At 43.0% G+C, this 14486-nt stretch overlaps 1 protein-coding gene across 3 annotated transcripts in view; it reads right to left on the minus strand.

Moving 5' to 3' along the window:
- The window catches only part of wdr7 (WD repeat domain 7), a 145847-nt gene that overhangs the window by 99099 nt on the left and 32262 nt on the right, over window positions 1-14486 (minus strand). For all 3 annotated transcript variants that reach the window (XM_079524621.1, XM_079524622.1, XM_079524620.1), the window contains exons 16-18: window positions 6588-6821; window positions 5767-6060; window positions 4156-4352 (exon numbers count right to left, since the gene is read on the minus strand). In XM_079524621.1, coding sequence (XP_079380747.1) covers window positions 4156-4352; window positions 5767-6060; window positions 6588-6821 — 725 coding nt within the window. The remainder of the gene's footprint in view (window positions 1-4155; window positions 4353-5766; window positions 6061-6587; window positions 6822-14486) is intronic.

The following is a 14486-nucleotide window of genomic DNA, read 5'->3' on the forward strand; positions in this document are numbered from 1 at the left end:
GCTTTCACAGTTTGCACGATTGCCCCGTTTTGAACAAAAGCCTCAAATCATGAACGCAGCATGCAATTTACGTGAAATCTTTCACACATTTTCTTACTAGGCTGATGAATATATCCCACCCTTTTCACATTGGCCTGTTATAGCGCCACCAACAGGTTGATTTTTGCAAAACACATTTTTGGAACAAAATGCCTCAAAAACATGTTTATATTAATCCTAAACATTTTGCCAAACATCTCACACAGTCCTATCCTCCTGGTGGAGACCTGTGCCCAGAAGGGCACTTTTTCTAGTTTTGTACTAGATCTCAACCACCGTGCTTCCTTCTGCACAGAACATTATTCTTTGTTATAGTCGTGGAGATGGAGATCACCTCAAGACATGGCTGCCCCTGCAGCCATGTCTTAGATGGCGTCTATACAAGAATGCTACGAATGGCACTTGATGTCACATGGGTCGACCACATCAGAGACCAGCGGGGGGCGTATAACGCGGGTCACGGCCAAGGTCAGAGAGTGAAGTATGAGGCTGACTGGACACTGGAACTGATACAGAGCCCCACTGATACTGTGGGAGCCAAACCCAAGGCCCAGCTTAGGAGGGGAAGGGGGCGTAGCTCCAATATGGACACACTGGGGCGTGACAGCGGAGCCAGCAACACTGCAGAGCTCCTGCCAGTACTCCTGATGCTGGATAGGAAGAAGTGGAGGGTGGCAATTCAAGGAGTCCTCCTGAGTTGGTGTCAGCTAATCCAGTGGTTCTCAACCACCAGGCCGCGACCCGCCCAAGATAATCATATTTGAACTGGGGGCCCCCACCCTGACAATGACTCGGAGTTGACATTACATTTAGTTTCACTCGGTTCCATAGATACATATTGTGACAACGCCTCGTTTGCAAGGCGTTGTATGCTTGTAGATTGACTATTTTCACAATATTTGCCTCTTCCTTGGGTAATAATTGACAATTTTTGAATTTGTCTTGTCTTTTTGTCTTTTAGAGGTATTAAAGGGGAATACCACTCATTTTCAACATTGAACTATGTCATTAATATATATACCTTAGAGTTGTTGTGTGGAAATAATAATTTAAAAAAAAGTCCCAGAAGAAGAAGGGGTTCTATTTAGCCTATGAGGTCTAGAGCTTGGGGTCATGTGATCAGTGACATCACGTCGGTGTACTCTGCAAGCCAAAGAGTACACCGCCATGATGTCACTGATCACATGACCCCAAGTTCTAGACCTCCAGTTCTACTGTAGGCTGAACAGAAGGGAGGACTTTGTTATTATTTCCACACAACAACTCTAAGTTTAAGGATATTAATGACATAGTTCAATGTTGAAAATGAGTTATTCCCCTTTAAAAAGGTGTTAAAAGTCCTTAAATTGTCATTTTAGAAATGTGCAGACACCCTGCATACACACCCTGCACATTTGTGTGAGAAAACACTGTTGCACTTTAAGCAAATATTTGGGGACCACAGGAAATCATTTGGGGACCACCCTGGGCCCTGGGCCACAGGTTGAGAACCAATGGGCAAACCCTCGTATGGCATGGTATATCGGCCGTGCTGCATACAGAAAGCATGTCTGCCGAGATGAAACACAAAAATGCTATTGTTAATTGATATGGCAGCGCTACTTTATTTGTCCAAGTCCAGTGAAAGGGCAGGGAGCTGTTCTACTGTCATAAATGTGAGATGGGGACATGAAAAACACAAAACGTCTTCAAATATTCAGCACAGGATCTGTGAGACAGATATAGGAAGACGGAAGAGAAGTTTGCCCGTGATTCCTTTCTACACACAACTGTTCTCCCCCCCTCCCTCTCTCTCTCTCTCTGTCTGTCTCTCTCTCTCTCTCTCTCATTCTCCTTTTACCTCTCCGTCTCTCGTCCAGTCGTCCTTGCCTCTCCCCTTGTCTCTCTCTCACTCCTCTGTCAGTGTCCTCTCTCGCCTTCCCATTATCTCGCTCATCTCCCGTTTTCCATTCATCTCCGCTTCTCTCTCATTTTCCTGTCTCCTGTTCACCTTCTCTCTCCTTCTCCATTTCTTTGTCTCTCCCTGCCACTCTTCCTCTCCATCAGCCCCCCCCCCCCCCCCCCCCTCTCTCTCTCTCTCTCTCTCCCCGCCCTCGTTTATCTTCTACCAGGGTCCATGCTCGGTGGTTCAACAGTTGATGAAATGGTCATGGAGGTATTGAGGTACTAGTGAAGGCCAGTCATGGCCACTCATGTTAAATCATTCACAGCTCCCACACAGACCAAACAATCACCTTCACCTTTGTGTGTGTGTGTGTGTGTGTGCGTGCGTGCCTGCGTGCGTGCGTGTGTGCGTGCGTGTGTGCGTGCATGGCTGCGTGCGTGCGTGCGTGCGTGCGTGCGTGCGTGCGTGCGTGCGTGCGTGCGTGCGTGCGTGCATGCGTGCGTGCGTGCATGTCTCGCTCTCTGTCCGTCTGTCCTCCGACACCAGTTTTTCTCCAATGGGGGTATGCATACCCCTAGGGGTACACAGTGGTACTACAGATGGAATTGGAGAGAACATTGACATACGCAGTGACTCTACTAATCATTATAGTGTTAAACTAAATGGTAAGAAATCGTAGTCCTTCACTCATTTCTCATTTGTAATGTCATATTCTTCAAAAGGTGGGTTGTCATCCATTCATAGCATCATTAGCTATTTTCTCTTGCAGTTTTATTAAGCATTATGTCTCTCATTTCCTGCATTTTACACTCCCTCTTTCTGAATGGTGCTGCCATGCAGTGTATCTATCAAGGTTACATCTACTCGCTTCTGTCAGGGATGAAAACCCTCAGTACACCTCGCCAAGGTCGACTGAGAGTTATAACTTTAAGTAATAGTCTTTATTTTATTCTTTACTCCTGGTACATTTAAAAATAAATAAAACGCTGATCTCCAGTGGGGTGCAGATAGCAACACAAGAACCACTCCTGCATCCTTAGCATTGGTGAGAGATGTCCTGCTTTTGTATACCTACAGAAGCTAAAAGATCATTTGTCCATTCAGCGTTGTAGGTTCGTTTGGTTTTGTATGTGTTTCTGGATCTCTCTGAGGGAATGTTTTTGGTCCCGTTAACCCTGCTAGCGACTGAACTGGCACCCTTCCAATCACAAGCTCACTTTAGCTCACAAGCACACCCCTTTAGGCTACCACTGATCCATGTGCATGTGTGCGTGTGCGTGCATGTGTGCGTGTGCGTGCGTGCGTGCGTGCGTGTGTGTCCGTCCAGATCAGGGGGCAACAGTCACCTATGCTGGTCACAGTCACCTGCTAACAGCTACAGGTGCCAGACGAGTCCTCATGGATTTACGCCAACAGGAACACTGGACTGGGCTATAACTCTGAGGGGAAACTCGCTCATCTTCCCTTTACTGACCACTCTATCTCAGGGGTTCTCAACCCGTGGGTCGCGACCCCTCGAGGGGTCGCCAAAGTATTTTAGGGGGTCCCCAAATTATTTTCCAGAAAAAAAAGAAAAAAAAAAAGACTTTTTTTAAATTTTATTTTCACGATTTTTCAAAAATAGCAGACCTACAAGCTCATAGCGCGCCACTCGATGGCGCGCTATGAGCTTGTAGATCTGCTATTTTTCAATAGCTAAATTATAACAATGCTTAAAACACCAAAAGGGGTTCCCGCCCAAAATGGTTTAAGGTTATTGTAGCAGTCAATTTATATTGGGGGTCGGGAGGGGGCGGGGCGGGGGTCCCGAGACATTGCCAAAGCATTTCCGGGGGTCCCCGGCCAAAAACGTTGAGAACCCCTGCTCTATCTCACACTCATTCCTTAAGAACACTGCATTCAATGAGGACTACAAGTCCTTCCCACCAGATTCCCCAGATCTTTCCATCTGGTTACACACCACTCGGGTACCTCATTGCTTGCACCACACAGAAGACTGAAACACTGTCACATGTCAACAAGGAGGCAAAAAGGCTGACAAAGTACTGTGATGTCTCTGCTATAATTGGCAGCCGCCTCACATGGAGGAGATGCTGCGGTACTTATAGAGTACTGAGTGACATGCTTATTGTAGTATGAAGACATATGGCATGCTTTCGTGAATGTAACCTTAATTAAACCTGTGTGTGCGTGGCGTGCATGTGCGTCCGCACGTGCGAGTGTTCCATTACCTGGCCGGTGCTTTCTTCATGTGTTCGCCAACAAAGGTGGCGTTGGTCATCCCCATCAGGGTGTTAGCCAATGAGATGACAGACAGAAGGTGCTGGGTGGTCACGGCCCGGGAGACGCCGTACGTGCCCTTACCCACGATGTCCGACAGGGTGAGCTTCATGCCTGTGGCCTGGGACAACTGGTGCAGCAAGGACTCCTGGGAAGGACAAAGTATATTGTTTATGTCGGCAGTGTTGATTTTGTTGACCGAACCCATGACGAAAAATGTTCGTCGACTACCCTTTTCCATTGACGAAAACATAAAAAACGAGACTAAAAGGCAGGGAGAAGAGATCCAGTAGAACTAAAAGACAAGTCATTTAATGCTTGGTTGCATGCATAAAATAGCAGATCTACAAGCTTGTAGATCGGATATTTTCAGCATGTGTAAAATCAGCCATTACGACGCCATCAAGGCCCGCCAAAATACATTTTAGTCGATCAAATCAACTGTAGATTTAGTCGACTAAAATCATATGATATTTAGCCGACTAAAACTAGACTCACACTAAAACATTACGGGTGACTAAAATGTGACTAAAACTAAATTGGCTGTCAAAAACAACACTGGAGGTCGGGCAGAAACCTCTTATTCTCCATGTTCCCCCCCCCCCCCCCCCCCCCCGTAAATTAACGGGGCACTTGATTATATTACAGCGTCACACAAAAGCATCAAAAGAAGCAGATCTACAAGCTCAAAGGCTTTTGAACTTGCAGATCTGCTACATTTTTGCAACTTTTTAATGTGAATCCTGAAAAGTAACAGTTTTGGACATCCGACAGACGATGTGATCCATTGGAAAGTGTAAAATTAAGTCTTATGTGATTAAAACCAGGAACAGTCAACAATAAGCCTATCTCACAGAATTTCCCCGCCCCCCTTAATACGCCCCCTTTTGGGGTTAGTGGTGATAGCGTGACGTCGCTCCATAGACGCTACATGTTAACAGAGGTAATTTAAGAAGTCTACAACTTTTGTTTTCTCAAGGTAAGGTTTGTTCTATCTGTTCGAGCTGATTTACCATCTTTTTTGCTTCATAATAATATTGGTCTGTCACATTTTTACATTAGAAAATGTACTTAGATTCTCCAGAGAAAAAAACGTGTAAATGCTAATGTTAAAGACACCACTATTTACCGGAAGTGGGCGTGGAAAGCGGGCTGTGAGATAGGCCTATTATATACAACACATGTCACCATATTACAATACCCGAAATCGCAGACAATATCAAGTCTCATATCATATGTCGATGAAATCCTGATACATTGAACCGCCCTAGTCTGAAGACTGAGAAGTACAGTCCTGAAATATAAATCATGGAATAAGATACATTTATAAAATGCTGATTTTCATTTTTTTTAATGCAGAATGCAAGTTAAGCGGGGAAAAAAGGCAGATTTAATAGCCAACAAGATTTTAAATAGAAAGTATAATATTATATATATATATATAGAGAGAGTATAAAAAATATAAATATATATATATAAATATAAATAGTGCAATAGAATTCGGGGAAACAGAATCAGATCGATTAAAAGTTTGCGAACCGCGGCCAAAACCAGCCACTGACCTTGAAGGTGGGCAGCATGAGGGACATGTGGCCCCCGCGGGAGATGAGGCCAAAGGAGATGGGGCAGTGGGGCTTGAGCATGCCCAGGCGAGCGAGGCACACCTCGTCAAGGGCCCCGTTGAGGCCCCAGGCGTGCAGGCAGGACATGAACAGCTTGGCCGTGTCCATGGTCAGGTTGTACTCCAGCAGGCTGAGCGACTTGGACTTCTCCTCGCGCCTTTTCATCTCCTCCTCCTCCTCCTCGTCCTCGTCCATCAGGTGCTCCTTGATGGTCTCCTTCATCGTCTCCTTCACCTGGGAGGAGGAAGGAAGGAACGGGGAGGAGGGGAGCGGGAGGAGAGAGAGAAAGAGAGAGAGCATAAACTTATAGAGCAAAACTATTTAAGAATATTTGCGTCAGGTCACGTCTCATTTCATTCATTGCCTGTAAGCATTAATTATAATAAATGATTTTCCAACTAGATTGTACAGGAATGGAATGAAATAAGACCTCCATAAGGGAACCATAGAAACACAGAGATGGATGGACAGGTGGATTTCCCACGAACGTTTGCCTAATTTCTCAGTAGGTTTGCCTTTTATGACGTGGACAAACTAAGGACGCTAGAGTTCCCGTAGTTTGAAAAGGCCTTTTCAGACGGGCAGCGATTGACACACCTAGTAGCCTAATTAATTTTCAATGAGAGGCGTGCATTCATTTGTATTTATTTTCTACATTACGTGTCCCGCACCCCTCATGAGCAGACCTGTCTCTGATCCAGGCGACAACGTCTGTGTCAAACGCTCCGCCGTCTGAAAGGACCTGAACACTGACAGCTCACCTGTTTAAATATCTTGTTAGCCAGGAAGGAGCCTCCCTTGTCTTGGCCAGCCTGGCTCTTCTGCAGCGTTTCGGGGGAGATCAGCGGGGGGCTGGGTCTCTGGGCCTCCTCTGTCAGCAGCTGGATGATCACCGCCTCCACATCGAAGAACAATACGTGCATGTCGGGGTCCGTCACGTTGGTCTTCATGGCCTGCACCACCAGGGAATTATGGGAGTATTTGGGCAAGTTACCCTGGACGAGAGACAGCGAGAGAGAGAGGGAGGAACGGAAAAGAGAAGAAAATGAGTTAGAGGAAGGCTGTGTGTGTGTGTGTGTGTGTGTGTGTGTGTGTGTGTGTGTGTGTGTGTGTGTGTGTGTGCGCGTGCGCGCATGCGTGTGAGAGGGAGAGTTAAAGGTGGGGTTTTTAATGTTCCTTGATTGATACACAATTCACCTGACACACACACACACACACACACACACACACACACACACACACACACACACACACACACAGTAGAGAAACACAAGGCAAACAAACAGCATTCACACAAAGCCATGTAGTGAAACAATGACTCACACACATTCCCAAAGGCACACACTCACATGTACACACGACCATCAGTTAAAAATAAATGCTAATGGACAACAATATATTGAGTTTCATTGTGAAACCTGGCGACGGCAAACAAACTACACCGTAAAATCAATCTTACACCCTCACAGTTCAATTAAGAAAATGTATCCTCCATGTACAGATCAAAATGTTCGCATGTGCACACACACATATTTACAGAAGCACACCTCAAACATGCAGAATTCTGTGTATGTGTGTGTGTTCTGTAAACGCATATTGGTGAATGAACACTGCCATCTACAGGCACTTCACTGCAACAACACAGGCACAGAAAAAACACCTGGTACTGTGTACGTATTCAATGCATAACTGAAATGACTAGGGAGAAAATATTAATTCACAACAATAATAATAAAACTTTATTTGTATAGCACCTTTCATGACATGAAATGCAACACAGTGCTTTACAGTGCAATGGAGAAAAAAGAAAAGGCATAAAATATTAAAATAATAGCAGTAGCCTAATGCAATACAGTGAGGAAATGAATAACAAAGAATTTAAAAGATCAACTAAAAGCAAGAGTGTAGAAGTAGGTCTTGAGCTGTGCTTTAAAAATGTCTACAGAGGCTGCCTGTCGAAGGTATAGACCAGGGCTGGGCAACTGGCGGCCCGGGGGCCACATGCGGCCCCCACCTTCACTTAATGCGGCCCTCAGGTTAAAGTCAGAATACTGATATATTGGTTTCAGCTGTTTACAATTCCACAACATGCAAAACATGACCCGCTTTAATTACTTCAGTCTAAATTAGTAGCTCATTGCTCAACACAAGTATAATTAAAAGGCATTTGAAATTACATAAAAATGTTAATTTTCAGGATTCCAATTCAAAAATAGTAAAAAATAATTCAACATTTCAATTCGAATATAGCAAAAATAGCCGATCTACAAGCTCAAAACGCGTCGCAGCGCGACGCGTTTTGAGCTTGTAGATCGGCAATTTTTGCGACGACAGTAATATATGGCCCTAGGGAGTGAGTGTGGAAATATAGTGGCCCTCTCCATCGTCAAAGTTGCCCACCCCTGGTATAGACCAATTCAGAAACGGGTCTCATGGTCACAGCAAACGTATTTCCTGTAGGCTGAGACTTCTACTACATTGAATGGTAGAGTGACTGATGTTAGTCTGATCAAACATTATTTACCTGCTTTTTACTAACACTAACTTTACAAAGATGCCCAGAACATCGGGATGAACCCGTGTAGTTTGTGGCTGTTCCAACAGGCAACATTCAACTTTGGAGAGAAACAGAATGTCAAGTTGTAATCTGTCAGTTGTTTTCTTTGGCAGTCCAGAAAAAGGTGCATTGCAGTAATCAAGCCGATAAAAAACAAAGGCGTGGATCAGCGTTTTTGCATCGTCCAATGACAGATAGGCTCTGATTCGTGCAATATTTTAATGGTCAAAAAAGGCAATCTTGGTAACATGGTAACTTGGTATCATGATTAATGATATAAATAAATGAATTACAAGAGGGAATATAGCTTGTTTTCACCAAAAACGCTGTCTGGGAACAGATAGCAGAGATAATTGTATTTTTGTGAATCCTATAATATTTGGCTAAACGGGCTATGGATTATTATAATTGTTTTACACTGAGGATATTCTGGTGTTCTCCGGCTTTAAATCTGCACCACCTGTGAGTGCACTCACATACAAAAGACAACTGACACACACACACACACACACAATTAATAATTCACGTGCATATATACTGTGAACAAGTAAAAATGCGCTCACACACACACACAGATTGACATGAAAGTTTAAAGGTCAATGTCCTGCGGGGTCCTTCTGGCTACCCCCCGTCCCCACACACACAGTAAATGGACATATGCATGGTGGTAGATACACACACATGGATGGGCAATGGGCATACAGTGCACACATACACACAGACCTGCACGAGCACTTAACACATGAGCACACACACTTGGATTGACACACATACATGCCCACATATCGAAAAACATAATATAGAACTTGTATAATGTAGAATAGAATATAAAGCTTGTTATATCATTGTCAGATCACCTTGTAAGTCCAAAATGTTTATTTTTTATTACACTTTACATTTTGAAGTAGTGAAAATAGAAGATCTGCAAGCTCACAGATGTGACGCGTTCTGAGCTTGTAGATTTGCTATTTGCCCTACTTCTGTCTGTGTGACACTCATTTATTAAATATATCTGCTATTGGGCAGAAACCAGACGACTCCAAAATGTTCATTTTTTCAGGATTATTATTTTTTTCCCCAGGAAATTAACAATGAACAAAAGAAAGCAATAGGCTACTGCATCATCAAAGCTGGTATTATGACTTTATTTATTGTCAAATACTTGCATGAGAGGGAGAGGTGGTGGAGTTACAGTAGCTGTTTGAGTTTGAGGTTCTGTGTTTTGTCAGAAGCACATTTTATACTTTTAAAAAACCTGACAAATGGTGCTGGTTTCTGCCATACAGTGACGTTATAGTATATCTCTGCTATCTGAAAGAAACGACCTAACCTTTTAGCCGAAGCACTTTAATACTTTTCATTGGTTCAATATTTTTTTAACCAACACACTCACTTTTTTTTTTGTTATCTCTATGGGAAAGATTAATGGGGTTTCTATCTGCGGCACTACAAAATGGCCACCACAGCCATTGCCCAGGTGACATAATGTACAAAGAACTTGAAGACCAGTCGGCCTATCTATGACATCAGCTGGGTCATCTCTATGAAGTCATATTATACTGTCCCTCTCTATTGGCTTGGATACAATTGTACATTCTCAGAATTAGATTAATTAGATTTGGGGCGGCTGTGGCTCAGGAGGTAGAGCAGGTCGTTCAATGATCCGTGGGTCGGCAGTTCGAATCCCGGCTCCTCCTGCCCACATGTCGAGGTGTCCTTGGGCAAGACACTGAACCCTACATTGCCTCCAATGAGCCGGTCGGTGCTAGCTTGCCACCATTGGTGTGTGAATGTGGGAAGTGAGGACACTGGCATCGACTGTTCGCCGCTTCACCTGCCAATGTATGAATGAACGAACCATTGTAAAGCGCTTTGAGCACTTGGAAAAGTGGTATGAAAATGCAATTAATTTAAAAAGCGCCATTAAGACAGGAATTTAGTGTATGCTGTGGTATGAAGGACTCATCAGTATTGTATTGTTGTTTCACAACTGGAGTTAGAAATGATCATCCATGCATTTGTGTCTTCACGTCTGGATTACTGTCATTCACCAGTCTCTCTCAATCATCATTAGACCGGCTGCAACTGGTGACCAGGTACAGGAGATCCTGTCATATCACACCCATCTTGTTCTCCTTGCATTGGCTCCCAGCAAATTACAGAATTCATTTTAAAATCCTCGTCATCACACACAGAACCCACCATGGCCATGCAGGCACCCCCATATCTCTAAAGAGAATAGAAAGAGGATAATCCAAGCAACAATTGTGCCAATTTTTGATTATGAAGATATCCTGTATATGCATGCCACTGACAGCATTCTAAAACCCTTGGACGCAATTTATCACAGTGCACTCCGCTTTATTACAGGAGCAGGTTTCAGAACACATCACTGTGCATTATATACCTCAGTAGAATGGTCTTCTCTGGCTCTTAGAAGGAAACAACATGCTACCCTGTTCACGTATAAAGCCTTAATTGGTAAACTACCTCTGTATTTAACAAAACTGCTAGTTCTCAATACATCAGCTTATGGTACTAGATCACAAGATATGCTTTTATTGAAGGTACCAAAAACGACTACTAAATTGGGAGATACTGCCTTCAGGGTGTATGCTCCACATTTATGGAATGGTTGTCAAAATAAATTGAAGTTGAATGTTTTTATTTCGTTTAATACTTTTAAGATACTCTTAACTGGCCTCACACTAGAGGAAGGCATATGCACCTGCTTTCTGTAACATTTGGTTACAAGGTTTTGTTTCTGTGTGTATGTGCTTGTGGATTATATTTGTTGTACTGTGTGTCCATGTCATGTATGTAAAATGTAAATGTTCTTATTTGTATACAGGGCGCCATTGAAAAAGAGACCCTGGTCTCAATTGGATTCCCCTGAAATAAAGGTTACAAACAAACAATCTGTGTGACCTGCTCCAACCATACATTCCCAGAAGATCTCTGAGATCCTATTCCCAAGCCCTGCTGGTTGTTCCAGCAGGGCTCTCTACTAAAGGTGACCGAGCCTTTGCTAGTTTTGCCCCAGGCTATGGAACGACCTCCCCTACCACCTGCAATCTGTGGCCCTTTTTTTACTTTTAAAGACCCACCTTTTCAGACAGGCCTGTGTAACATATAGTCCTGTATTGATTTCTTGATTCTCACCAGTGCCTTGTTCTGTTTTCTGTCTCCTTGCTTTATTGTTGACATGTTTTGCGTTTATTGTTGTGAAGCACTTTGTGACCGATGTCTGTGAAATGTGCTCTGTAAATAAAATGTACTTAATATATAAAATATAATAAACAGTTTCATATTTCCACACAGACCTACCCACCCTGTGTGTGAAATGTGTTATGAGAAAAGACAAACGCACGCACTCGACAGGTATATAAACCTCTCAAGGTCAAACAGGAGCCACCCACCCACCCACACACACACACACACACACACACACAGGCAATAAACACAAAGGGACAAAGAATGGCCCATAACTTATGATATAAAAAGCACACACAAATACATACAGAATATCCTGGTGGTTAGGAAGATACTGTAGGCCTTTTTCAGTGTCATTGTCAAAAACAAGTCTAAGGATTATTTCTCTTGTTTAATATGTAGACTAGTATATGGTTGTTATTGTGGGGAAAGCTTGCATGTGATTTTAGAAAAATACATGAACATTGTTTAATACACAAATCTTGAATGGTGGTGTATTTTTAGATGGGGGTCCACAGCCAAATGGATCCATTTGGGGGTCCTCGAGATGAAAACTAAGGTCTGAGGACCACTGATAAATTATCTCTCTCTCCTCATGGAGGCCAAGAAACCATTGGACGATGAAAATAGCACATATACACACACACACACACACACACACAGCAGCACATGTCAAGACACAGACACTTAAACATGCACATGCATACACCCATATGGGCAATGGGCATGCACGTGGACACGTCCACACACTGTTCTTGTGACCTTTGCGTGTCTCCAGCAGAGTCTTAATTGGTCTGAGACTTTGGCCAACTATCTGACCTAGATGGCCGTGTGTGTGTGTGTGTGTGTGTGTGTGTGTGTGTGTGTGTGTGTGTGTGTGTGTGTGTGTGTGTGTGTGTGTAAGCATTTCTGCCTCTCCAGCTTTTTCTTTTCTCCTTCTCTTCCTCCATCCATCTTCCTTCACTTCCTTCTCTCTCTTAACCTTTCTCATCTTTTTTTCTCTTTAAACTCTCTCACCTTCTCATTCACCCCCCCCACCCCCCAATTTATCTTCCCCTTTATGGTGAGTTGGAGACAGGCAGTCAAGGAAATGTAATGAGAGAGAGAGAGAGAGAGAGAGATGAAGTGATGACAGTGAAAAGGGTGATGGAGAGTAATGGTACGAGACAGATGGAGGTGTGGGACAGAGACAAAAGAACAAAAGTGGACAGAGGGAGAGAGGGAGAGAGAGCACGCGCCAATAGAGCACCAAAGTCTGACGTAATTCTCCTGGGTGGTGTTTTCTTTCTTCTGAATTCGATAGACTTTAATTACTGTGTTATTGCAAAAACAAAAATGATCGTGGCGGTTTGACTCATAATTATGGATATGAAGAATCAACTGACGGCAAGAAAACGCTAATGTTACTGCCGCCGAATTAGTTAAGATTTCACATGAAACAGACAAATGTATCAAATAGGAGTTAAATGACTGTATAAACGATACAGAGCCACCTCCCTGACAATATCGCTGAGACAGTTTGTTTATGGCCATGGAGTTGCTCAACCATTGATTCATTTCTCATTCATAAAAGCAAGTTTTTAATGTTGGTTAGCCCTCATCTAGAAGTTTGAGAGCACAATAAAACAAGTGATAGGTTCACCCTGACGTTAAGCTTAAAGCTTTTATCTCATTCTCTAATGAAGCTAATCAGTGTTACTTAGCAGAAAAACTAACAGGCAGTCTCTCAGTGATCTCACTGATTTCTAATAGCGGGGGGCGGACTTGTAAGAAATCAGCAAGATTTAGCATTTGGTGACTAGTTTCTGAATTTTGGTGTGGTGTTAGGTATGGGTATAAGGATTTAAAAAAGCTGTGCAAACGCGTTGGGAGCGCCCCCTAGTGGTCTGTTTGCACAGACTCAAATATTGGATAAGTTTGAAAACCAGATTTTTCAATGGATTCTGTTACTATTGGGTGTGCTAAATAACATACTAAAATGTTAGGAACAACGGACAACCAGAAAGGCATTGTTTTCAAGATGGCGTCCATGGTAGCTAAAATGCCTATATAAAAAAAAAAAACAGGGCAAACTAATTTGGCTCGCCCCCTAGTGGACGGTTTGCAATGAAACCACCATTAGATATGTCAGTATATCGTTGGAACCCCAAATAATTGATAGAAGAGATTGTTCAATGGATTATGTTACCATTGGGTGTGCTAAATAACATACTATAACTTGAAAGGTATCGTTTTCAAGATGGTGTCCAAGATGGAGCTGCCGGGAGCTTAAAATGTCTATGGTTTCATTGCAAACCGACCACTAGGGGGCGAGCAAAATTAGTTTGCAATGGTTTTTGAAAACCTTATGACCATACCTAACAGCATGCCAAAATTCAAAAAGCAGTTACCAAGTGCATAATTGTTATGATTTTTTACGTGACACTGCTGGGAGCTAAAATGCCTATAAAATGTAAAAAATCATAACAATTATGCACTTGGTAACTGCTCTTTGAATTTTGGCATGCTGTTAGGTATCGTCATAAGGTTTTCAAAAACCATCGCAAACTAATTTGGCTCCCCCCTAGTGGTTGGTTTGCAACTTTGGAATGAAACAGGCATTTTAAGTTCCCGGCAGCCATCGTGGACGCCATCTTGAAAACGATGCCTTTCAAGTTGTTCTTTTTCCGTAAACATTTAGTATGTTATTTAGCACACCCAATGGTAACAGAATCCATTGAAAAATCTATCAATTATTTGGGGTTCCAACCATATACTGACATATCTAATAGTGGTTTCATTGCAAACCGACCACTAGGGGGCGAGCCAAATTAGTTTGCAATGGTTTTTGAAAACCTTATGCCCATACCTAACACCATGCCAAAATTCAAAAAGTAGTTACGAAGTGCAT

The sequence above is a fragment of the Electrona antarctica genome (genome assembly GCF_951216825.1).
Source record: "Electrona antarctica genome assembly, chromosome: 16".
Lineage (NCBI taxonomy): Eukaryota > Metazoa > Chordata > Actinopteri > Myctophiformes > Myctophidae > Electrona > Electrona antarctica.